At 41.1% G+C, this 27,746-nt stretch overlaps 1 protein-coding gene across 12 annotated transcripts in view; it reads left to right on the top strand.

Annotated features, from left to right (window-relative positions):
• The window catches only part of LOC130909208 (glutamate receptor ionotropic, NMDA 2C-like), a 164,628-nt gene that overhangs the window by 126,966 nt on the left and 9,916 nt on the right, over positions 1 to 27,746 (top strand). For all 12 annotated transcript variants that reach the window (XM_057825396.1, XM_057825395.1, XM_057825397.1 and 9 more), the window contains 5 exons: positions 4,604 to 4,757; positions 4,961 to 5,086; positions 9,294 to 9,523; positions 20,703 to 20,863; positions 26,891 to 27,078. In XM_057825396.1, coding sequence (XP_057681379.1) covers positions 4,604 to 4,757; positions 4,961 to 5,086; positions 9,294 to 9,523; positions 20,703 to 20,863; positions 26,891 to 27,078 — 859 coding nt within the window. The remainder of the gene's footprint in view (positions 1 to 4,603; positions 4,758 to 4,960; positions 5,087 to 9,293; positions 9,524 to 20,702; positions 20,864 to 26,890; positions 27,079 to 27,746) is intronic.

Below are 27,746 nucleotides of genomic sequence, written 5' to 3' on the forward strand. Positions count from 1 at the left end.
CAAAATGTCGTAGGTCAAGGTCATTATAACCAGGAGGACTCCCTGTATTTATGATCATTTTTAACTTTTCAGATCAAACCAAACGGTTCAGCAAAAGATTAACCATGAAATTTTATTCATTCATCTGTGTGACGCAGTCTAGTTGTAAACATTGTTTAGCACGAAATAAGATCTAGGGCAGACCAAATGAAGATTTCCACTCTTTAAGGCCGAACCAATCGATAATGAACTCCTAAATTATTCGTCATTTTGTGCCGTTCTCCATGCTATAAGCGCTCAAAGGCTCCCAATAGACACCTGCCTTGCAGCAGTGTCGTCTCTTTGATGGACTCTTAAGTGGGTCAGTGGTGTGACAGCAAGCTCACACACACATGGTCCTCCACACACATGCATGCACCTATACACGCATATGGGCCACATCAAACAGCTGCATGTGAGAGCAAGGCGGAGCGAGCAGGTGTTTTTCTAGAGAGTTTTGCATGTGCACCTGCTCCAAATATGTAGTGGAGGATTCCAATGTGGGTGTATGTGGAAGTGGGGTATTAATGTGAGTGTGTGTTGGTATTCTGTAATCACAAAATTATTCTTCACTGCCAAGTTGCTGCTTTGCTGAAAATTATACATAATAGTAAGTTGTGCCGTGTGTAATGATTTACACTAACCAATGAAGAATAAGTGAGTTAACATACCAATTGGCAATACAGTTTGCAATGAGAATTTGTCCCGCATCAACCAATCACCTGTGTTAACTGCATTGGTTAGACGAGTAGGCAGAGGATTGAGGAATAAGTACGTTATCAACAAATCACAAGTGCAACTTGTAAAGATCGACATGAAATAATAAATAAGTAATGTAACTAAGCATTCATTGCTACCTCATGTAATGGTTAGCATCTAGACCAGGGGTGGGCAAACCGGTCTTCAAGGGCTGTAGTGGATCTTGGTCTTTGTTCCAACTGATCCAGCACAGACAGTTGAGGTTTCTGCTGAAACAAAAAGCACCTGACTGCGATCAACTGATTGCGCTTGCAAGACACCAGATTGGTGTGAAGCCCGCACCCACTGCGGCCCTTTGTGGAATATTTTGCTCACCTAATAAATGGCCCTTTGTGGAATATTTTGCTCACCCCTGATGTAGACCTACTAAATGGCCGGATTTATGCTTCTGTGTTCCATTGACGGCGGGGTGATGGCGTAGACCCTACATGTATTCGAAGTTCTGCTTCAAGGGAACGCGTTGTTCTGTAATTCACTGCCAAGCCACTAGAGGGGTGTGGCTTTTGTCTTTGGACAGTTTTGAGGGACTTGTCGAATTCCTTTAGTTTTCCTCCGATCATAGACAGCAATGGCAACGGTGATGGAACGTGTGTATTTGTTGGTGCAGCTAATCAATATTGAACAACAAATGTTGTTAAGACAAATGTTGAAGCACATGCGACACAGAACACGTTTGCGAATGTTTGAAAACGACGGTGTTGTTGAGCTGAACCGGAAACAACGTTCTGAGTAGACCAATCACAGTCCTGTGATGTTCACGTCACCAAGCATTAGCGTGATGTTTAGTCAGTATATTTTGGGAAGCATGTCAGGCTACGGCATTAACGGCATAGGACCTCCGTCACTGCAACGCCGTTCCATTGATGGCGGACTGACGGCGTAGACCAGGGGTCGGGAACCTTTTTGATCAAGAGAGCCAAAAAACCCAACATATTTTAAAATATGACTCAGTGAGAGGAGAGCCATACAGTGTGTGTGTGTGTGTGTGTGTGTGTGTGTGTGTGTGTCTACTGTATATACACTCACAGGCCACTTTATTAGGTGCATCATGCTAGTAACGGGTTGGACCCCCTTTTGCCTTCAGAACTGCCTCAATTCTTCGTGGCATTGATTCAACAAGGTGCTGGAAGCATTCCTCAGAGAGTTTGGTCCATACTGACATGATGGCATCACACAGTTGGTGCAGATTTGTCGGCTGCACATCCATGATGCGAATCTCCCGTTCCACCACATCCCAAAGATGCTCTATTGGATTGAGATCTGGTGACTGTGGAGGCCATTTGAGTACAGTTAACTCATTGTCATGTTCAAGAAACCAGTCTGAGATGATTCCAGCTTTATGACATGGCGCATTACCCTGCTGAAAGTAGCCATCAGAAGTTGGGTACATTGTGGTCATAAAGGGATGGACATGTTCAGCAACAATACTCAGGGAGGCTGTTGCATTCCAACGATGCTCAATTGGTACCAAGGGGCCCAAAGAGTGCCAAGAAAATATTCCCCACACCATTACACCACCACCACCACCAGCCTGAACCGTTGATACAATGCAGGATGGATCCATGCTTTCATGTTGTTGACGCCAAATTCTGACCCTACCATCCGAATGTCGCAGCAGAAATCGAGACTCATCAGACCAAGCAACGTTTTTCCAATCTTCTATTGTCCAATTTCGATGAGCTTGTGCAAATTCTAGCCTCAGTTTCCTGTTCTTAGCTGAAAGGAGTGGCACCCGGCGTGGTCTTCTGCTGCTGTAGCCCATCTGCCTCAAAGTTCGACGTACTGTGCGTTCAGAGATGCTCTTCTGCCTACCTTGGTTGTAACGGGTGGTTATTTGAGTCACTGTTGCCTTTCTATCAGCTCGAACCAGTCTGGCCATTCTCCTCTGACCTCTGGCATCAACAAGGCATTTCCGCCCACAGAACTGCCGCTCACTGGATATTATTTCTTTTTCGGACCATTCTCTGTAAACCCTAGAGATGGTTGTGCGTGAAAATCCCTGTAGATCAGCAGTTTCTGAAATACTCAGACCAGCCCTTCTGGCACCAGCAACCATGCCACGTTCAAAGTCACTCAAATCACCTTTCTTCCCCATACTGATGCCCGGTTTGAACTGCAGGAGATTGTCTTAAAGCATGTCTACATGCCTAAATGCACTGAGTTGCCGCCATGTGATTGGCTGATTTGAAATCAAGTGTTAACGAGCTGTTGGACAGGTGTACCTAATAAAGTGGCCGGTGAGTGTATATATAAAGCCTCTATGACTTGAGTTACCATGCAGTTCACTTTTGTGGTTTAATTTTTCCACTACACATTTTTATATACTCCAGATCGCTCGGCATTAAGTTGGGAGGGGCCAGCTCCGCTTCTGGCTGAGCAGTTGATTTAAGGCAGCACAAGACGTGCTCTGCACTTATACCCATTTCTGTGCAATCCGTGACGGGAGGACCACCAACGGACACTGAATTGAAGCATATTATTGCGATGTATGTTTGAAGGTCCAAGAAAAATGTGTTAATGGGCCATCAGCTCATCCCAGCTCGTTCATTTCAAATGAGCCGGCCGGTTCCACATTTAAAATTTCGGGTTGGCGGAGAGCCAGAAGCACTCATCAAAAGAGCCAGATATGGGTTGCGAGACATAGGTTCCCGACCTCTGGCGGAGACCCTACGTTGTCACTGAGCATTCGAAGTTCTGCGTCAAGGGAACGCGTTGCTTTGTAATTCACCACCAAGCCACTAGAGGGATGTGGCTTTTTCCGTGGACGGTTTTGGGGGACTCTTGTCGAATTCCTTTAGTTTTCCTCCGGTCATAGACAGCAATGGCAACAGAGATGGAGCGCGTGTATTGTTGCTGCAGCTAATCAATATTGAACAACAAATGTTGTTAATACAAATGATGGGGCGTAGGCGACACAGAAGACGTTTGCGATTGAAAACGGCGGTGTTGTTGTGCTGAACCTGAAACAACGTACTGAGCAGACCAGTCACAGTCCTTTGACGCTGACGTCACCACGCATCGACATGAAGCGTAGTCAGGATTTTTTGGAGGCGCATCAACCTCCCTCATAGGGTCATAAATCGGGTCTGTGTTAACGGCGTAGGTCCACCATCACCGCAACACAGACGCATCAATCAGGCCTTCGGATACGTTCACACCGCAGTTCAATTCTGAAGTTTTAAAATCCGACCTGGGCCTTTTCATATTTGGATTTAAATCGGATATGTATCCGATGCCTCTGCATGACAAGCGCTCATCCGTGCGTATCTGAATTGTGAAATGCTTTGACCCTCTTCAACTGAACAAACAACAGACTCAAATGAACAATGGAAGATGTAGGCATGAAAAAATACCTTTGCCTCTTGATAACACACGTGAGTGATCAGGCAGAAAAAATGTAGCTCCGTTAGCATAAAATCGTTAAATATTGCAACAAAAGCTTTCCAGCCAAGACCTTCAGAAGGGATTTACTTCTATAAACACTGTCGCAGTGCACATGTATGTGATGACATGGACGGGTTCCTTTCACACTGGGAGTTGCATATATTTGTGCAATATAAACGGCTACCCAAAATATCGGAATTAACAGTGTTGGGAACATAGCTTAATTAACGTAACCAACTAATCACAGATGCTGCATGTACAGATTGACTTCTACACTGACCAATGACCAGAAAGTGAGGTAATTAACCCATTACAGTGCTGTGTACAATAATCTGCACGTAGACTGACCAACAGGTGTTGGTTGACTCCTAGTTCTTTGTGTACTGATTGAAATCTTGATTGACAATGACATTAACTGTGAGTACTAAATCTGTCTTTTCAGGTTGTGTACAGACGCGCCGACATGGCCATTGGCTCACTCACCATAAACGAGGAGCGCTCAGAGATCATTGACTTCTCCGTGCCTTTCGTGGAGACGGGAATCAGCGTCATGGTTGCCCGCAGCAACGGCACCGTCTCCCCATCCGCCTTCCTTGGTAAGGACATTGATAGCTCTTCCCACTCCCAGAATGGCCTACTTTTTAAAACTGCCTTTCCCTAACACCTCCTGGGGAAACTTTCTATTAAGCTTTTATCCTGCCACTAGCTGAAGCCTACAACTAAATCCCCCACTCTCCGCCTTACAAACAACATATTGCCGAAAAATGTTTTGCCTATTGACGCTTGTCTCCTCTCTTAGAGCCGTACAGTCCGGCCGTGTGGGTTATGATGTTCGTCATGTGCTTGACTGTGGTGGCCATCACTGTGTTCGTGTTCGAATACTTCAGTCCAGTAGGGTACAACCGCAGCCTCGTGAGCGCAAAAGGTGAGCCGGTTGAAAAAAAAAAAAAACGGTCTAATTCTGCTTACCTCTGTCTGCATGCCTGAGCCCTTGTATCGGGTTCCTAGACTGCAGCTCATCAATCCCAGCACGCACTTCTGACAGAGTGTGCCCGGTTCCACCGGTCTGAAAGGTCACTCTCTCGTTTTTTAATTAGCGTTCGTCAGCACACTAATCGAAGGTAAGATGGATGATGACGGCGGCTCCTGCTCAGCTTGCAACGCGATGGGAAGTGTGAAACGACGTTTTTTGTCAGAAGTTTGTGACGGATAAATTGAAGACCACATTTGGTTTGTGGAAGCGGAGAAACAAATGTGTCACATAGACGGTTTAGTTGGAGTAAATCGTATCACAACTGAAATAAATGGAATCTTTGCAAGAAAACTCTTGAGGTGTCCAAAAGCTGCTCAGTTGTTTGCTAATGACATGTTTCCAGGACTTTACGGTTTAGGGTTACAAAACTAATAAGGGTGTAACGCTTCACATAGAATTGAACTGTTTCAGTTTTTAATGTTCGGTTCAACTCACTAGCGTATCGTTTCAATTTTGTTTTATTTTTTTCCCCTCATAAAATTTTTAATGGCGTACAGCACGCAGGCTATTTTTAGACCGTGATGTCGCATCGTAAAGCTGAAGTGGGACATTATAGACCCGCCCTCGCATAGACTCAGCGTAATTTGTGCTACTTTTCTCCGGTAATCTTTCAAAAACGAACATACCGATCACGCATTGCTTTTTTGGAACTTGTAGAAACGACTCTACACATTACGACACAGGAAGTATGTTTTCTTTATACGATTCCGGAAACCAAAAACTCTGGAGGAAAAAATGTGGAGACCGAATCAACTTGCGCGGACTTTGTAACACCAGCTCGGTGAATCCATTCACATTTCATATGCAGTAAACATTATGTTGGGTTGGCATGGTCTTTCAGAGGACAAAGAGGTAAGCCATTTTTATATTTTTAACTTATTTTTTAGCGTAGCGTTGTGCTGTACTCCTTCTGTCTGACAATGAATGACCTGAAAAGAATTACAATGGTATCTGACTGCCACTGTTACCGTTTCTGTTATATATATATATATATATATATATATATATATATATATATATATATATATATATATATATATATATATATATATATATATATATATATATATATATATAAAAAAAACAATTTCAGTAAGGGGGAAGTGTAAATAAATTATAGAATTAAGATGTGTTATCAATGAAAAAAATTAAAAGTGTTCGTTGGCTGTCACTGAGTAGCATTTGCGATCGCTACACAAAGCTAACTAAATTACCCCCAAGAACGATAAGAGACGTAGGATAACCAGAGGATATATAAGAAAGACAGGGCTGATGGTAAAGGATAGCTTGTTGAAACAGGAAAATGTCATTGTCAGTCGCGTCGATAAAAAAGCTAAAGCTATGAGAAGGTCGGCTCGTTTTTTTCGTCTTTTTCAGCCTTCGACACTAAAGCCATCTCTTTAACTGAACATTTTTATGTTCTTCCACATCTTTGCCAGTGAATTTGGCACCAGGCACATCATTTTCGGAGAGAATAGGTTTAGCTCTGTAAAATTCTCCTTCGTACACGATTTCCATTCATTTCTTATTGGGGACAAACGGTGCCTTGTCCCTACTTAACAACAGTAGCTAATGACATGAATATTAATGAGCGGAAGTGACGTGTTGCTTGCGGTACGCCATTAGTGCTAGCTAAACTCTGCCTGTAAGAGTTTCTGCACGAACGCTCAAAGACCCTTTCAGATACATGCGGAACCCCGGTTAAATCCCGGGATTTAAACGGGTAGCCCCAAGGGCGTAAGTTTGCATAGGGACGGTGGGGACATAACACTACCAACTTTTTAGGATGCTCAAATTGTCCCCAACAACTTTTAGGCAACCTTATTTGCATTATATAATGATTTCAGTTATATAGGTAATTTAGATTGTTTTCCTATATGTTGTAAGGACAGAATTGATCCTACCATTATTAAGTGAATTACTTTCGTTATGTCAAGACTTACATTTACCCCTTTTCACATGTTGAATGTGCCGGTCCATTTTCTTCCCTCAAATGCACGTTTAATCGGCTGATGACTTGCATTTATTTAAACCCTTCACACCTGAGCATGCCGCTGACAGACATAAGACGTTCGTGTCTCTAAACCAAAATACACTGAGTTGGGTTCCTATTGCCACTTCTGGGAGATTATTGGATGAAAATTTACCCATCGAAATCAAATCATGAGGTTTAGTACGCCCCCTTTGCTATTTTTGGCTCTTTGAAAATGGCTGAGCGAAAACGCAACTTCAAAAAGGCAAACATAAGTGCTCATTTCGTATCAAAAACACATTAATATTAAAAAATAAATAAATAAAAAAAATAAAAGCATGAAATATCCCCGACCAAAAATTGCACTTCGAGATGGTGCTTGAGTAGAGTAAAAATCTGCAGATTTTTTTCCTACATTTAAAAAAAATATATTTTTATTTGCAGCCTATACAGACATTTTTCAGATGATCATGCATTATCATAATTGAGGTAAAAAGTTTTCATTTTTATGTTGAGTTTGGCTGTGCTTGTGGACAAAAGCAATAGTGTTTTACCCGAAGGAATCCTCTAATTTTTATCCATTTTTGTTATCTGATGACTAAGACGTTTTTTCAGTTATATTTCATTTATTTACTTAGACAATGTTGAGTGGTCGTAATACAAATGTTTATTTTATTTTATTTTTTGCATTCCTGGATAGTTAAGAGATCATAAACGAGTTGGTTTTTATTGAGTATGTTAACATAATTTAAGTTCTGTTGAAATTGCAATTTAATTTTAATTTAAATTTGCTAATCAAATCCAGACTTTTATTCTGGAGTTTTCAAAATGTTTCTTTATTAGTTTTTTAAAACAAAAGTTTGAATCAAACAGTGCATCACCTGAACAAATACACATGAAAGTTAGTATAATATATATGGCGGAAAACACAGACAAGGCTGAAAAAGCAGTTTCTGCTCTTGCACTCCTCTTTTAAAGAAACTGCTGTATTTTAAGCCAAAATAACTGTTGTGTTTGATAGAACAATATGTCCATATGTTGCCATAGCAGATTCATGGCACATTAAGCCCCCAAAGTATTTTTAATTTGCACGTTTTACCCTGGAAACCCCCGTTTACAGACATCGCGCAACCCAGTTTCAACCCAGTCATGAAAGCAAGTTAAGAAATTATATTTGCCCGTTTTACCCTGGAGACCCCCGTTTACAGACATCGCGCAACCCAGTTTCAACCCAGTCATGAAAGCAAGTTAAGAAATTATATTTATTATTCAAAATGTCTGTCATTTTTAGCTTAGACTCATTAATTGATGTCTAATATTTTGTTTAAAAAAAAAGACTTAAAAAAATTATTCACTCGCATATTTTAAACTTTTAAACAAATTACGTCACAATGAAAAAATGGCGTCTGTAAAAATGTCACTGATATCTACCTCATAACTATCGCTAAATTGTATTTTTTTGTTACTGTCGTATTTTCCCCGATATGTGAGTTGATAAATAATCGTTCCAAACAAAGAAAAATTGAAAAAAAAAACATTTAAAAGGGTAAATATATGAAAAAGAACGTCTGGGCCACTCCTTGATCTCTGCGATTTCTGCATCGAGACCCTTGTTATATTACCATGTTTCACCCATAAAATCCCCCAAAAATCCAACAGTGCCCATTCACATCTGTGTATTGACACTCAGTGATACATGCGACATGGAGTTTTTGGCTCGAAACAAGGTAATGACGTGATAATGTCTCGTTAAAGTCATGGCGTCTGTAATGTAATTCGGCTCCAGCGTCCTCTCACCTCCAGATAGGGTTTTGCTGTTTAAAAAAACATTAAAAAAAAAAAATTCCCTCCTGTCCAAAATGTTTCTTCCCCCAGAAAATTGAGATTTTAAGCTTTCCAATGATGTGTCACACATGCATATCGGACAATTTTGAAATTTTGCCAAATTGGGGGTCTCAGAGTGGATCTTCAAGTCACCTGAGTGTTTGATATTGAGACCAAACCTACGCCCTTGGGTAGCCCTAATGTCTGAAAGCAATTTCTGGCCAGGTAAAACCTTGCCTAGCCAAGGATCTGCACTTAACAGATTAATTCAATTTACCTTGTTTGTCTTATTTTGGGGTGCAGCTCCAGGTGGCCCAACCTTCACCATCGGAAAGTCGGTGTGGTTGCTGTGGGGCATCGTGTTCAACAACTCGGTGCCTATCGAGAACCCAAAGGGCACTACCAGCAAGATAATGGTGCTAATCTGGGCATTTTTTGCTGTCATTTTCCTGGCCTCATACACCGCCAACCTGGCTGCCTTCATGATCCAGGAGCAGTACATCGACACTGTGTCGGGGCTTTCTGACAAGAAGGTGAGCGCTTTGAAAGCCTTTAAGATACCATGGGATCCGCAGGGAGTCAAGCGGCTTCCTCGGGCGAATCAATACTGTATGTGACGCTGATCAAATTGTGGTCTTTTGTGAGCAGTGTTTGTACATCAATATTCAAGCCCTGTGTGCTCACATTCTTCATCTTGCTTCAAGAAAAATACATGCCATGGCTAAATGTCACCAGCGATCAATAAGGAAACACTGTATCTCATAAGCGCAGTTTGGATTACCATTATTTGGTTATACTGTACATGACTTAGTCGCTTTGTTAGTTATTGTGCCTTAAGTCGTTTTTTTTTTTTTTTTGCACTCCTGGCCTGCTCATCTTTCATCCATATGCATTTGCCATCTTATACTATGACACGCCCACCGTAGGTAACCTTGGAATTATTACGCGAGCACCAAAGAAGTTTGATTTCATTGAGCCAAGTGTAAATCATGGCACATGACATTTTCCCGATACTTTTGAAGGTCATACAAATCCATTTGGAAAATACTGTAGAGCACACTTTGAACAGAAAACTACAGTATCATACGGAGCAAAATGTTTGTTGCCAGTAGAATGTACCCATACCGCCGACACTTTGAAAGAGATCACTGTTTCTTCTGTATCAAATAAATCTAATTAATAAACACATGTTTGGGGTCCATCAAATAAATTTTAATGTTTGTTTTCGTCCACCAGGTGTGCGTCCAAATTTTCATGATCGCACGTTTTCTCCGGGGCTCTTTTTTTAGTGTTTCCATCCAAAAACAGCCATTTCGGTCCAAATTTTTCATGCTCGCGCATTTTCTCTAAACAAGGCATGCACAATGGCAGTACACACGCATGCTGTATAGTTTACTTACTACTACTAGGCTACTACAAAGACAGCGTTCTATTGCACCTACAGTGTGTATTGGAGTTTTTGTATTGGAAATAAAAGCACCTGTGTAATAGAACGCAAATCAGTGCAGCTAGACAGCGCAATGACTTACAAACACATTTGAAAACTAAAAGGTCCAATAAGCCTCAGTTTAACACCCCTTTTTCACGACACTAAAATAAATTTCATATCTTTATCCAACAGCGCTCTGCATGGCGGCAGTACAACAGCAAAAACAAACAATAATATGGCTACATTGCAAGCATGACTTACCAATTTGAAGAAACCAAAGGTAGCTAGAACCAGCATCATAATCATCATCATTTTCAACCTCGAATTGAATCTTAGAAAATTTAGCTGTTTTTGTAAACAAAAAAATCAGTATTTTTTTTTTTTTTTGCGCCATGTTAACGCCTCCTCAGTCAACAGTTAACTTTTCCAATCGCCTCTTATTCACCGTGACCCGATACCAAGCAAGGTGTCAGGTGGTGAACAGGTTATTAACAACAACAAATAAAACCCTTTTTCAACATAGATATTTAATACCCAAAGTGAAATACTCTCTTGTTTGCATAGGTTTTATTTATTTATTAAAACAAAAAAAAAAAGAATCTACCAAAACACTTTTTTTCTCCAACACCAGGGGGTGCTGCAGCACCCTCAGCACCCACTTCCGCACCACTTAGGTGGATGTAAATAAAAGTGACTTACGTCCACAGGGGATAATATAGCTGTTAGTTAGTTGGTTGGAAACCAATACAGTGGTACCTCAAGATATGAGATTAATTCGTTACGTAGTGCCTTTCGAATCATGATTTTTTTCATACAATGGACGGAATTTTACATCTAAATCGTCTAATTCTTTTCTAGCTCGACTAAAACGTCACCATTAAATTTTAGAAGAAATCAAACAGACTAATATAACATAATATATTTAAGGGGCACAGGACCGATTAATAGGGGGCCTATCTCCGTCAAAGCTGACCGAGTCAAAGAGCTTTTCAAGTTGAAAATTCTTGTGAATCAATGCCTAAATCCCTGAATTCTTTATAGATAAGGACATAAAACAGTCTTAATTCTTGGTTAAGAGCAAAAAAAATAACGGGCGGTTAGCATTTAATTTATGTAAATATGTGGAATGTGCTGATAGTTTCTATGCCACTGTGGCGCTAACTTATTACCACAAAGAGCTTTTTATGTTGAAAATTCTTGTGAAGAAATGCTTAAATCCCTGAATTCTTAATAGATATGGACGTAAACAGTCTTGATTCTTGGTAAAGAGCAAAAAAATGGGCGGTTAGCGTTTAGTTTACGTAAATACGTGGAATGTACTGATAATCTTTAAGCCACTGTGGCGCTGCCTTATTACCACAAAGAGCTTTTTATGTAGAAAAATCTTGTGAATATTTGCTTAAATCCTTGAATTCTTTATAGATATGGACGTAACACAGTCTCAATTCTTGGTTAAAAGGAAAAAAAAAAAAAAAAACGGGGAATTAGCATTTATTGTACGTAAATATGTCGAGTGTGCTGCTTGCCTTTAAGCCACTGTGGCGCCGCCTTATTACCATAAACAGCTTTTTACGTTGAAAATTCATGTGAATAAAACTTAACTCTTAATTCTTGGTTAGGAGCAAAAAAAATAACGGGCGGTTAGCATTTAGTTTACGTAAATATGTGGAATGTGCCGTTAGTCTTTATGCCACTGTGGCGCCGCCTTATTACGACAAAAAGCTTTTTGTAATGAAAATTCTTGTGAAGAAATGCCTAAATCTCTGAATTTTTTATAGGTATGGACGTAAACAGTCTCGATTCTTGGTTAAAACCAAAAAACCGGGCAGTTGGCATTTATTTTACATAAATATTGCGAATTATGACGCCAATGCCGTAGCGGTTAATTTCTTCCATTGATTTTTTTTCACAACGTTTCAAAATGCATACATGGTACGAAAAATATAATAATTACCTCGAATCCTCGAAAAATCACTCCTGAGATAATCCTTCTTGTTTCTATGCGGTACATCTTTTGTACTTTTTCAACCTAAATCTGGCGTTGCGTTGGTTTTAGGAATTACTGTGACCGACTGCGAAGCATTACTTAGCCTTAAATGAAGCTGAGTGTGGGCAGGCCACCTACCCTAGGTGTGGTGCAGGGTCTGGCGGAAGTGTCATGCCAATATATAGTGAAGTCTATGAAACTGAATCAAATAGATCCATATAGCCAAATATAAAAATCTGAGAGTTCCTATGTTCCTATAGTTCCTATTACTATGCAATAAAATTGAGGGGGAAAAAAACTGTGTCGTGCTAAAAGTCATTACAACAATTATAACAAAATAAAACATAAATTCCGAACACATTGAAAGTAGAATGAAATAAAAGCCAAATACATTTGGATTAGAGTTGTCCGATAATGACATTTTAACCGACAACAGATATTCCGATATTATCCATCTCAAAAAATCCGATACTGATATCAAACCAATGCTGATATTTGCGGTCGTGGACTTAACATATTATGGGTAATTGTATTGTGATGCCCTGCTGGATGCTTTAAAGCAGGGGTGCCAAAGTCCGGTCCTCCAGAGCCCCTATCCACCTTGTTTTCCATGTCACCCTCCTCCTACACATGTGAATTAAATAATCAGGATCATTATCAGGCTCCTGCTGAGCTTGCTGATGAGCTGATCATTTACTTCAGGGTGTTAAAGGTGTGTGTTCAGGTGTGTTTAGCCACAACTGGATTCATTACCTCATTACTATTAATCGTTCACACAGCCACTGGAAACAGAAATGTCGTTTAATCCAGGATTTTACAACACTGTGCGCTGGTTCCCATGGGAAACACAGTCATCCTTCAGGCAAGACACTACCGCTTTTGTCCAGCTGCATCGCTAGAATCGGCCAAACCTGAAAAGTTACCTAGTGTTGCTTTAATTATCATAATGCTTACATAACAAATCCCAAGCATCTTATTTTGGATACATCTAACACAACTACATACATCTGGATCAACTGCTGTGCTAAGATATGATCAGCCCTTGTACAAAGGCAGATGGCTTCTACATTCACTTTGAAGACGACATGCATATTGGCCAAAACAGATAATGAAAAACCAATGACAACATTATCCGAAGATATTTTTATCGGCCGATATTATCGCATACCTGATAAAATCGGACAACTCTAATTTGAGTCATTCAATACCTAACCTAACCTAACCTAACCTAACCTAACCTAACCTAACCTAACCTAACCTAACCTAACCTAACCTAACCTAACCTAACCTAACCTAACCTAACCTAACCTAACCTAACCTAACCTAACCTAACCTAACCTAACCTAACCATTAATACCTTTAAAGAAATAGATGATGGAACTCAGGGGCGTAGGTTTGGTCTCAATATTGGTAGGGACGATATAACATAACCTGCATGAACCAGCAAACAGGTTGGGTGTCAAGGCTACATTTCGCATGGAAATGAATCTTATTAATTGATAGCCTAAATCAGGGGTCGGCAACCTATGACACGCGTGTCAGCATTGGCACGCGAAGGGTTAACCAGTGACACGCGAGCGCATGGCAAAAAAAAAAAACAAGAAAAAAACGCCTTTTTACCTGAATTTCAGACATTTTCTGTTGCGCGCCCTGTTATTTAAGCCACACACACATCCAAGGGAATTCATGTGTAAAGAGACATGGGATTTACTCACGTCATTGCTTTCACGTATAAAAAGATGTCCCGAGAATGGAGCGAGTTGGACGCTTTCACAGACTTGTCCCGTTTTGCCCACTGGCGCTCTCTGTGCGGGAAGGGCCGCTGGCGCGATTTTATAACCTCTGACATTACGTCATTTTTGGTAGGCATCGGCTGTCACAATGTTGGTCAAATCGTGTTTTATTCCAGAGTCAGCGTTCCCAACGTCGTAACTGCAGCCAATTCAATCTCATCAAGACTGTATTTAAGAGTGTTATTCCCCCACCAAGATCTGCACCCGCGGCTCCACCCGGGCTGGTATGGGGCTAGATCAGTCTTCTAGCCCCACACGCCCGCGCCTTCCTTGGGCACCACGAGAGCTCCACCCGGGCCCGCGCCCGAGGCTTCCATGCGCACCATGAGAGCCAGCCTCCTCGGGGAGAGGCGGCTCCACTCGGGTTCTCGCCCGAGGCTTGCGTGCGCACCGCGATAGGGAAGCTTTCTCTCCCCGGGGAAAGGCTCGCTCCTCGCGGCTCCACCCGGGCCCACGCCCGAGGCTTCCATGCGCACTAGAGCCTAGTTCGGGCCTAAAAAATCCAGCCCGACCCGACACGGCCCGCTGGTATTGAGGCCCGACCCGGCCCGAGCTCGATCACTTAACTAGATTTGCAGGCCCGAGCCCGAAAAACCCGATTTTTTTTTTTTTTTTTTTTTTTTTGAGTGACGCGGAAAAAACGCAGCAGCAGCAATTTATTTTCATTTCTTCGAGTTGGCAGAAAAAAACGCAAGTTTTCTTAATGTTTAAATAATCTACATATTTTTTTGAGAATTATCAAAGCATTCACACAACGAAATAACGCTGGGAAAGTTTGTTAAACATATTTCTGAGTGTGAGGGATATTGTTCTCACATGGACGCGCCTCTCTGACAAGGAAATGAAAATGAGGGCGGCGCCTCGGCCGTGCCAAACGGTACAGCGGGAGGACAAGAATAAAGAGTGGCCGGCGCCACTGCGTTCGTGACGTGCACACGCACAAGCAAAAGCGCAATACAGAGAGCCTGCTCTCCATTTTTTTTTTTTTTTTTTTTGAGTGACGCGGAAAAAAACGCAGCAGCAGCAATTTATTTTCATTTCTTCGAGTTAGCAGAAAAAAACGCAAGTTTTCTTAATGTTTAAATAATCTACATATTTTTTTGAGAATTATCAAAGCATTCACACAACGAAATAACGCTGGGAAAGTTTGTTAAACATATTTCTGAGTGTGTGGGATATTGTTCTCACATGGACACGCCTCTCTGACAAGGAAATGAAAAAGCGGCCGGCGCCACGGCATTCGTGCACACGCACAAGCAGAAGCGCAATACAGAGAGCCTGCTCTCCATTTTTTTTTTTTTTTTTTTTTTTTTTTTTAAATAATTTATTAGTCCGGCATGGCGGCCCGACCCGAACTGACCCGAACGTGAATGCTTAAAATGTGGGCCCGACCCGACCCGACCCGACATTCGGGTCGGGTCGGGTCGGGTTCGGGTTCGGGTTCGGGCACAAAATCTAACCTCTAATGCGCACCACGAGAGGGGGCTCCACTCGGGTTCTCGCCCGAGGCTTCCGTGCGCACCGCGATAGGGAAGCTTTCTCTCCCCGGGGAAAGGCTCGCTCCTCGCGGCTCCACCCGGGCCCGCGCCCGAGCCTTTCGTGCGCACCGCAAGAGCCAGCCTCCCGGGGGCCGCGGCGGCTCCACCCGGGCCCGTGCCTCTCCCCGGGGAGAACAAGTGTCAAACGTCATTACGAGACAAAACATGAAAATTCATTCAAGGAGGAGTCTGACAAGGCAGAGACATTAAAACGTGCTGTGTCCAGGTAGTGTAAACAAAAACACCCTGAAAACCTTTTGTCACTGCTAAAAACACCGCCACCGAAGCAAGCTATCACTTTGCTCACTGCATTGCAAAGCAAGGAAAACCTGATGAAAAAAAGAAAAACTGATGGCGAATATATCAAAGAGGCGATCTTGTCAAGCTCAGAGGTTTTGGTTGATGGCTTGACTAACAAAGAGACACTCAAAAAAAAGGGATAAGCAGCTAAAAGTCACAAAGTAAAACCCCGAAATCAGAGCTGAGCCAAGGAAAACAGGGCCAGGGATCACATTAAGGTAGGCATCTTTTATCTTTGTAATAAAAAGAATATCTAAAATGCTGCATATAATTTACTGTTTAAGTTGATAGTGAACAACTAGCTAGTGAACTGTTGCACTTATTTTCAAGTTTTGACATTTTCTACAATATGCATTTATTTTTTAGTTAATTGAAAAAGAATGGTAGTTATACGATTTCAATATATGTTCATGTTGTTTTCTTTGGGGTAAAATTACAGCTCTGTTGGATATAAAAAATTGGATGTGCGTCATTAATCTCGGTGTGGCACACTGATTGACAAGAAAATTTGAAAGTGGCACTCCACACCAAAAAGGTTGCTGACCCCTGGCCTAAATGATCAATGCAAAATAAATCTGTATTGATTTATACTTTCACACTGCAAGTTTATAACGTCTTAATGTGATCATTTTTCTTAAATCTAGTCGAATAATTTTCTCCATCTTGTTTTGAGTGTTAAAGAGTAGTTAGCAGATTAATATGTCAGATTATTCCACTTAAATTATCAAATATTACTATTTGTATTTATTAAGCCCATACATCTTAAAGCTGGTCATTTTCACCTAAATCCACAAAAAAATTGTTTTCAAATTTGTTATGAACAATATCTATTCTTGAATTAAAAACATTTCTGACAAACAAGCTTTTTTTAAGCTTAAATATACTTTTTTTTTCTTCTTAAAATAAGTCTGTTAAGCTTGTTTTCAGCAAGCATTTTTTCTTTTTTTAAGTCTCAGTGAGTCAATTTTACTTGAAGCACTGGCACATTTTTTCACTTTTTTAGCTAGTTTTAAGAAGGTGTGTTTCTGCAGTGCTTATGTGTTGGTTCAAGTGAGACACCGTTCGATTCAAACCTTTGTTTTCAAAAACTAGTGAAGAAACATTTTTGAAAACCTTCAGGGTAAATGTCTGGATTTTATTAGCAAATTTAAATTGCAATATTTGAAAATAAATTATATTAACATACACAATAAATACAAACTTGCTAATAAGTTCTTGACTATTCAGGAAGCAAGAAATAAACATTTGTCTTAAGACCACTCAACATTGTCAGTCAGAATCAAAGAAATTAGATATAACTAGGGATGGGAATCGAAATCCGATTCCAATTCCGAACCGGTTCCGAGTGTTTCAAGGCCTCGACCTCACAATGAAAAAGCCACAACGATCCCTTTAACGATTCCTAAAGACGCATAGTGCGTCGTGACGTGTCTCGTTGTCCAGACACATCAAACTAGCATGGCGCCAAGAACAACTCGATCCAAAGTTTGGCTACATTTCACCAGGAAAGAGGGTGAAAATGAAAGGTTACAATGGTTTAGCACGAACATTGCAGCCGTAAACATAACAATGACAGCACGTAGGTTCAAACGCTCGAAAGTGACGGTAAGGCTCAGTCCTGGCTATACAGCTAGCTAAACTCCCAAATGACGATGCAGAAGACGTTGGTATAATTTGCTGACTTTATTTAAAGATCACTTCAAAAGTGAAACTAAAACTAGAAATGAAACAAAACAATTTCGTCCCCAATAACAAACAGGTTTGCATCAACGTAAATCAGCGACGATTAGCTGCTAAAACAGTAATACAAACGGTTAGCATGCGTTCGCTAGCATTAGCACATCGTTCAAACCACTACACAACTGGATTTAAGTGTCCGATCGCGAGTGGATACACACACAACAACAACACAAAAGATGATACATACAGGCGTTGCCACTGTAGATATTTTACAAACATTAACAAAGAACGTAGGCTTGTAGCAGTGTTTCCCTCTCTCACTAACTCGCTCACTCGCTTGGATGCGGCATTTCTTCTTCGCGTGTAAGCGCGCTCTTCTTCACGTGAGCGCGTTCTTCTTCGCGTGAGGAAGCATAAGGGCGCCTCCACTTGAGTGTGAAAGCGCCATAAAAACTAAAAGGCGTGCATTTCAACATAATGGTAAATAGTGCACTTTAACACAGGGGGCCCCAAAGTACGGCCCGCGGGCCTATTACGGCCCGCCTCCACATTTGGTCTGCCCCCCTGAAATATACTAGAGAGCATTTTGATTTTTTTTTTTCCATAGTGTTATTTATTTCCTGGCCTTTTTCTGTGAAGAACTCAAGAGTTATTTGGTTATTATCTATTTAATTAATAGTGTTATTAATTTATTATATTATTTTTTTTATTTTATTTACTTTTGTTCCGTGAAGAATCCAGAAAGGGGTATTTAATAGTGGCTTTCTGAAAAACAATATTTTTTTACATTTAGTCACTCCTGTAATCGTCACACTTTTTCTGTTACAAACTGAACCCGGCCCCTCATCAGAGAAGGGAAAAGTTATGTGGCCCTCACAGGAAAAAGTTTGGGGACCCCTGCTTTAACACATATTGCCAAAGGCAGAACAACAACCTATATGCCAATATATACCAATATTTTTTTATTTCTATTAGAAAAATGTTTCAGTAAAATGTTACACATTCTTGTGCATTTGCCACTTATTGCCACAGTTAACATTGAGGCTTTGGGCCTCTTTTGACCTCGTTGTGAGTTTGTAAGGTCGTGACTTCTGATTAATCAACTTCGATGCCAATCAAAACGTTTGTTTTTTTCCCCCAAATTAGAATTGATAAGAGAATCGAAAAAGAATCGAATCGTTAAGCAATATCATAAAAATTGGATCAATTCCCATCCCTAAATATAACTGAAAAAAACTTAGTCAGAGAATAACAAAATTAAATAAAAATGGAGCCTTCCTTCCCACTTTTGTCCACAAGCACAGCCAAACTCAACAAAAAATGAAAGCTTCTTTGGGCTGCTTTAAGACCCCATCAATAAAATAAAAATGAAAATTGGGGAGAAGGGGGAAAACCTCAGTTCACCACATTTCTCACAGTTAAATTACCGTTATCAGTAGAAAACACATATAGAAGGATATTTCTCTCAAAGTCGCTTCCTACTCGAGTTAGGAAAATTCAGAGATTAATGTTATGCTAACTCTGATGCAGGTCGGACTTTAATTGGCAAAATTAGTGGTGTTTTCCCCTAGCCTGGTACACCAGACTCAACGCTGTTCCAGCTATTGAGTCTGGCCACCATTCCCACGGAAACAATTTCCAGGGCGGAGCAAGCCACAGCAAACAGACAGCGGAGTGGACCAATCAGCGACGGGCAGACGTGACGTGAGTAAAATGGCGACCGCAGGACGATGGACTTGCGCGCGGAAGTAAACATACGAAGAGAGCGGAGTTTATCCGACATGGCTAGCGCGAGACAGACTGTTGTCAATGACTCGTGTCGATGTGTTTTTGGTCATTTAAAACTGATTTTACCGTGGATTGGAACATATTCTCGGCTCTGCCGTTCACCATCTGTGCTGCTGAAGAGACGACTTTCGACGCTTAAGAGTGACGTTGCTCGTGAAGAACACGTCACGCAAATAAACGAATCTGATTTGTCGATTGATTTTGTATCTGCTCGAAAAGGCCGTTAATGGGATGGTTCCCAGACTATTTCTCTCAGTGTTTGAAAAATACAGGGAGAATAGTCTGGCAGAGCCAGGCTAGTTTTCCCCACCTCCACAACATTGACATCTTTTTACATTACTTACAGTGGCTGCTGCTGGCGGAAAAAAATATTAATATTCCTCGTCTTTGAAGGAGGCGGAGGAGGCGTCATGTTGTATTTGTGTCGGAGCTGTCATCAGCCAATCAAACGTGTGTTTGAGGGAAAAAATATCAAAATGTGGAACCTTTCCGTTCAAGTGCCGAAAGTGAATGTGATACCAACAGTATGTCAATAGGAGAGCAGGATCATGGTACAGAGTATAATGGGAAAGATTCCGACCAATTGGGGCGCATGATCTTATGGCAGGTTTATGGTGCAACTTCTTGTATTTTTCGAGCAGGAATAATCTATTGCAGTTCGTATTATCTTTCATATGCTGAAGAATTTTTCGTAATATGAAGGGGAAAAAAAATCTTCACACAACTTTTCGGGGAAAAAAAAAAAAAAATTGTTTATTGAAGCTTCCGTATCTTGAGGTACCACTGTAGTTTCTCATTTCTCCGAGCAAGATACAGTATGATTGTTTAAGGATTGTCTGCGCTCTGTTGACCTATTGATAGCCACGCAGTCCCTCAACGGCTAAGCAGCCGAGCGACACTTATTTTCATTGGCCATGGAGTTTTGTGCCTGATTTGATGGCGAGGGGAAAAAAAATTCTAAAATCGGATTTAAGTGAGAAGTGCCTCATCCGTTCCCCCTCCTTCCCTCCACTTCAACCTCCATTCTTCCTCGGAGTCCTCACTTCACCTCCTTCCCTCATTTACATGTGTTTTTACTACTCACACATCCTTATTCTTTTTTCCGACTCCCCATCCCGTCAGTCCCTCTTCTTTCCTCCCCACTTCTCCTTTTTCTTTCTCTCACCCCGTCATCACGTTTCCTTGGTCTCCCTGCAGTTCCAGAAGCCACACGAGCACTACCCCCCCTTCCGCTTCGGGACGGTCCCAAACGGCAGCACTGAGCGGAACATCCGCAGCAACTATCCCGACATGCACACTCATATGATGAAGTACAACCAAAAGGGGGTGGAGGAGGCGCTCAACAGCCTTAAAACGGGGTACGGTCTTTTCGTTTTTTTGTCCCGTACTGCACAAAAGACTTATTTTTAACTTGCCCTCTTAACACTTCATAACTGAACGTTTGATGACACTTTTTTTTTTTTGGAAGTGCATATTTTAGGAATGCGGTGGATTATTTTTAGATTAAGAAAATAACTTCTAGTGCTTCATTTGTATTTCAAAGTGCTGTCTATGTATTTGGTGAGGAGAGTTGGGGCACGGCCTATATTGGGGAGAGTAAAAAGACGGATTGATGTTACGGTCAATGTTCTCAAGAGAATTAGTGGGTAATATTCAGAGGTGGGTAGATTAGCCAAAAATTTTACTCAAGTAAGAGTAGCATTATTTCTAAATAATATTACACAAGTAAAAGTAGCCATCCCAAATTTTACTTACTTTAAAATTGTCATTGTTTTTTCCGTTTGTGGTGTTCAGTGACAGAAAGTAAAAGTCAATGAAAAATATTGTCACTGTTTTTTCCGTTTGTGGTTGCTAATGACCAAAATTAAATGTCAATGACAAAGTATACCGTTATATTTTTATTTATTTATATATTTCTTTCTCTTTATATTCATTTATTCGTTCATTTATTTATCTATTCATTTATTTATTTATATATTTATATGTTTATTTCTCTTTATATTTATTTATTCATTCATTTATTTATTTATTCATTTATTTATTTATTTTTAATTTTGGCACTCCTGTGACATTTGTTCATTTATTTACCTATTCATTTATTTATTTATATTTTTATATATTTATTTATCTTTGTATTTATTTATTCACTTATTTATTCATTTATTTAATTATTTTTAATTTTGGCACTCCTGTGACTCCATATAAAATGTCTTGAGTTTTTTAATCTCTTATCATTTTACTCAACTGTAACCTATTACAAAACCATATTAAGCCAACACAAAAGAAACAAAAATCATCGAATTCAGACCAAAACAACACTCGATAGAGGAAGGTCCAGCGGGAAGTCGAATCTTGGATTCAGGAGGAGCAGTGTGGTTTTCGTCCCAGCTGTGGAACAGTGGACCAGCTCTACACCCCTCGGCAGGGTCCTCGAGGGTGCATGGGAGTTCGCCCGACCAGTGTACATGTTGTTTGTAGTTTTGAAGAAGGCGTTCGACCATGTGCTTCGGGGAGTCCTGTATGGGGTGCTCTTGGAATACATGGTACCAAGCCCCTTGGTAAGGGCTGTTCGGTCCAGGGGCGGACTGGGACTAAAAAGCAGCCTTGGACTTTGACTCAGCCCAGCCCACAAGAATCGCTGTACGAAGGGAAACACAGAACCTCTCGGAGGGTTCGGGGGCATGCCCCCCCCGGGAGAATTTTTTTTTTTTTTACATTTTATTGTAAAATGCATCAATTTCGTGCACCTTGAGAGAAAAATGAAGCGGCTATGAAGAACTACACATTGCATTATTAGACATTTTAACTTGAATACTCACTGAGAAATTAACAGCACAGTTCAGGTCTCAATGTAGAACCAGAAAAGGCAGGAGACTGCCTGAAGCACAAAGAACATGGTATGATTTCTGATAAATCACAATGAAAAGAGGCTGTAATTATACATTTTAACAACATTTTAACTATTTCTTTTAAAATGTAGCTACCTGATGGATAACTATTGCCAATATACCTAGCAAGTAATCCTCTTCATCCCTACTTAATTGTCCTGCGCTTGTCTGGGGAACTTCCACCAGCTCATCATTACCCTCTCCCTCGTCTGTTGTCTCCGTGCACCAGCTGCACGTGAGAGCAGCTGCCGCTCCCACTCTCACCATTGCCGGGGGCTGGGCTGTTGCTAGCCGGCGTGGCTGTTGCAGCCAGACTGCTGCTTGCGAACATGTGTGTCAACTTGTGACATTTCGATGCTTCGCTCTCGAGTTTCTTCAGTTTTTTTCTCTATAACCTTCTCCGCGCCACCTTTCTCTTTTCTTTTTTTGCCACCACCATCCATATTATTTATCCACGCTCGTCGCTATTTGGCTTCCATAAGGAGTAAGGTTTTACCAAAATAGGCTACTCTGTGCTTTTTTCGTTCTTCTATCAGATTGGCGGTTAACAGCCAGGGGCATTGCTGCCACCTGTCGGATTGGATGTGAACTGTAGATAATCAAAGAGGATAGGGGGGATAAAAACAGTGATGTATGTGTGGCGGCCGCCGGCCGTCCAGAGCCGTTCTGTGATCCTCCAGAAGCTACAGATTACCAGTCCGCCCCTGGACTTCGGTCTCTGTACGACCAGTGTCAGAGTTTGGTCCGCATTGCTGGCAGTAAGTCGAATTCGTTCCCAGTGAGGGTTGGACTCTGCCAAGGCTGCCCTTTGTCACCGATTTCGTTCAGAATTTTTATGGACAGAATTTCTAGGTGCAGCCAAAGCGTTAAGAGGGTCCGGTTTGGTGGCCTTAGCATTGCATCTCTGCTTTTTGCACATGATGTGGTGCTGTTGGCTTCATTAAGCCATGACCTCCAGCTCTCACTGGAGTGGTTAGCAGCCGAGTGTGAAACGGTTGGGATGAAGATCAGCGCATCCAAATCCAAAACCATGGTTCTCAGTCGGAAAAGGGTGGGGTTCCCTCTCCGGAGTAGTGATCCTGCCCCAAGAGGTGGAGTTCATGTATATTGGGGTCTTGTTCACGAGTGAGGGCATGAGGGAGCGGGAGATCGACAGGCGGATCGGTGCAACGTCTGCAGTGATGCAGACTCTGCACTGGTCCGTAGTGATGAAGAAGGAGCTGAGCCGAAAGGCGAAGCTCTCGATATACCAGTTGATGTACGTTCCTTCCCTCACCTATGGTCACGAGCTGTGGGTCGTGACCGAAAGGACAAGATCCTGGATACAAGCGGCCGAAATGAGTTTTTCCTATGCAGGGTGTCCGGGCTCTCCCTTAGAGATAGGGTGAGAAGCTCGGTTATTCGGGAGGGACTCGGTGTCGAGCCGCTACTCCTACGCCAGTTGAGGTGATTCGGGCATCTGGTTCGGATGCCTCCTGTATGCCTCCCTGGAGAGGTGTTCTTGGCATGTCCCACCGGCGGAGGCCCCGGGGATGACCCAGGACACGCTGGAGAGACTGTCTCTCAGCTGGTCCAGGAACGCCTTGGGATCCCGCCGGAGGAGCTGGTTGAAGTGGCCGGGGAGAGGGAAGTCTGGGCTTCCCTGCTAAAGCTGCTACCTCCGCGACCCGATCCTGGACTAAACGCTAGATGATGGATGGACAACACTTGATACATCACCTGTCCAAAGAGCATGAGCGCTCTCTAGTGGAGAAAAACTTTGTTATCCCTGATTGGTATAATGGAGTCATGGTGTTATTGTTGCGACGTCTCATTGGTGAAAGTGAGACAGCCACTTTCGGCATCTCTGGCAGAAATAAAGCCAATATGTAGAATTAAGAGGAAAAATATAATGACTGTAGTGTAGCCCAAAGTAGCGGAGTAAAAGTAGTGTTTCTTTTCCACAAATCTACTCAAGTAAATAAAATGTATTGCATGGTAAAACTACTCTAAGGAGTACTGTATTTTCCGAACTACTAAACGCTTTCAATTTTCTCAAAAGCCGACAGAGTAAAAACCGAGATGCATTTTATATGGATCAATATTGGTTAATCATTTGATGACATTTCCTTTAGCACAGTTCCATCTAGTGGATGCATAACACAACCACTAATACTACTACTACTACTGCTACTACAACTACTACTACTGCGCCTTATAATGCGGTGCACGCTATATATGAAAACAGTTTTAAAAATAAGCCATTAATTGATAGTTCACCTTATACTCCAATGCGCCTTATAGAGTGGAAAATACAGTACGTTTTTCTCAAAAAGTTACTTAAAAAATAGTAACGGAGTAAATGTAATGTGTTACTACCCACCTCTGGTAATATTACAAAATATCAATCATTGAATTTTTCAGTTTGTCTTTTCTCATACGTTAAACGGCGTACTGAAAAAAAAGTTTTCTCATTGTTTCAAATCAATTTGGGTATAACAAATCACATTTATTTATATAGCCCATTACAAAAACTTGAGCGATCCTCAAAGTACTTAAAAGGTCTTTGCCTACTTGATTTTTTCGGCTGTTTAATTACAGTGAACTAGTGCTGCAACAATTAATCGATTAACTCGAGTATTTGATAAGAAAAAAAATATTTGAATTAAATTTTGTTGCTTCGCATATTCATTTAATTAAAGTGGCGTTGTAATGTTAATTTCGAAAGTTTGCATTTACGTTTATTGATTAAGGTGGATACACTGCCCTATGGTCTGCCTCTTTTCACATGGCTGAATCCAACTGCTCCTTGTTAAGAACAATGTAAGCTTTCGTTTGAGATAATGTTTTTCAATGCATTCATAATTTAGTTTATAGGTATAGTTTTTTGTATGAATATGTGTCAGAACCATTTGTTAAGAGCACTGAAAAAAAACTAGCATTTTATAGCATTTACAGTAAGCTAGCGGACTTTTTCTATGTACGCAAGTTAGCCAATTGTTCTTTTGTTGTACATACTGTATATACTCATTTAAAAATATATATATTATACCGTTTGAGACTCAGCTCAGATATTTTTCATGTTCCTTATCCGATTACTCGATTATTTGAGCTAACTAGTCCATCGATTAATCAACTACTAAAATATTCGATAGCCGCAGCCCTACAGTGAACCCTCCCATTTCGCTGTAAACGGGGGCAGGGACCCTCCCCCCGTGAATGGTGAAACCTGCGATGTGGAGTACCCCTCAAATTTCAATGTATGTGTACATACATGCACCTAAGCAAAATCAACGGAACGTACACTCACTTTCACGATCTCTCTGTGCGTGGCTGACAAAGATCTTGATGATAACGATGATTCTTGGTGATCGATGCTGTGTAAAGTATGGAACAGGTGCTCAGGGAGAGCTTTACTACTCCTTGTCAGCCATTAATATGGGCAGAAGAGACGGATCGTCGACCAACTCCTTTCCAAAGAGAGTAGTAGAGGCTGGCGGGCTTGTGGCCCTTTTTTGCTCGGTGACAACCCACTTTGCCTCCCTATTGAAGGACACGGCATGTGTTCTACGAATGTTCGCTCCTTCCTTCTTTACACAGTAGATTTATTGATGCCATATTGGTGTACGAACGCGGTGTAGGATTGCCCCGATTTCAACGTATTGAGCAGTTTCAACTTTTTCGGCAATTGTCATCATTTTGCAACGCCGTTTCAGTTCTCCAGAGGCACTAGGCGATGGCAGGCGTTGTTTGGGACCCATATTAACTTTATAACGGCACTAAATCATTGAAATAAACAAGCGATAGTGTATTGTATCAGCATTAAACTCTCCTTTGTCTCACAAGTGCAAGAGATGGGAGATGGGAAGCACATCAGCCAATCAGAATACAGACCATCGATGTCGTAAAAGCCAACCACAGGCCTCGATTTTCGTTCATGGGGCATCCCTTGTAGGCTCTTGTTGCTTCTTGAGATTTGTTCTTGATGTGATGTGTTTTGCTTCAGCCTAGCACGCTTTGTTTTTATATTTTACAAATATTTTTTTAATCGATTAATATTTTTGAAACCTCCGCAATGTGCTGAGGCCGTGAAGTGTGAGGGTTCACTGTACATGAACAGTTGATCAGTTTGTTTGTCGTCTGGACATAAAGCTCTTTGTTGATTTGGGAGTTACATACTAAATTTAGTTAATTGGTTATGTGTTAGTTACTTTGCTAGTTGATTTATCAGCTGTTTGTTTATTCATTAATTTGTAGTTATACGTACTTATTTGTTGAGTGCACTTGGTTGGTTGATTCAATGGTAGTGTTTAGGTCATTTTATAGTTTGTTTTTTCCTCAATTAAAATGTTCACATAATTTCAAAGCTTTCTGTTTTACTACACATTATTCATATATAAAATGCTACTATTTTATTTATGAAAGAAAGTATTCAGCTGTTTTACTAAGCTGTATTTTGCCCAGTAACAACTCATAAAATATGCCAAGAGGGGAAAACAAGGCCTGTTATGCTTACAGAAAACTGGATGCGTTCATTTACGACGCAGCCGTGCTTAACTACATGGCGGGCAAAGACGAAGGCTGTAAGTTGGTAACCATCGGCAGCGGTAAAGTGTTCGCCACAACTGGCTACGGCATCGCTCTGCAGAAAGACTCACGCTGGAAGAGGCTCATCGACCTGGCGCTGCTGCAGTTCCTCGGTGATGGTGAGTAACTGATCAAAAAGCTTATGTAACACCATTGTGTCAGGGAGAAATGGACTCCTGCTATGCTTTATTTGCGAGCAAAGGTCTGTCAATTGGTTTGTTTCCCTTAAAGGGCACTTGAGAATGTGAAAGGTATTGGAAATCTGCTTCAGTGAGGCAGATACAGTAGGATTATATATAACCGGCAAAGACCATACATTATTGATGAAGCTACTCTAATGAGATCCGATACCTCCAATTACACTGGGTGATGATTTGGGGGTCTGTTTTGGGGTCTCACTGTTGTTTTTAACTAAATTTTGGGTGAGAAACCCAAAACTGATCCCAGTTTTTCACTGTTGCGTCAAGTACACCAAATACTAGAGGTCGACCGATATGGGATTTTCAAATGCCGATGCCAATACAGATATCTAAAAAAATAAATAAATAAATTTAGCCGATTGTCAATATTAAAAGCCAATATTTGAGGCTGATAAACTTTTTTCAAAGCACATAACATATGAATGGCAATTAAAAAAAAAAAAAAATCCTTAAACAGCCTTCAATTTACAATGATAACCTAAAACCTACAGGATTAATTCGGTCTCGTACTACAAACCAACAAGCGCAGCACTTCTTTTTATGATTATAAACACTCAGCGAGAATATTACATTATTTTCAAGTAATT

Source organism: Corythoichthys intestinalis, chromosome 21, assembly GCF_030265065.1.
Source record: "Corythoichthys intestinalis isolate RoL2023-P3 chromosome 21, ASM3026506v1, whole genome shotgun sequence".
Lineage (NCBI taxonomy): Eukaryota > Metazoa > Chordata > Actinopteri > Syngnathiformes > Syngnathidae > Corythoichthys > Corythoichthys intestinalis.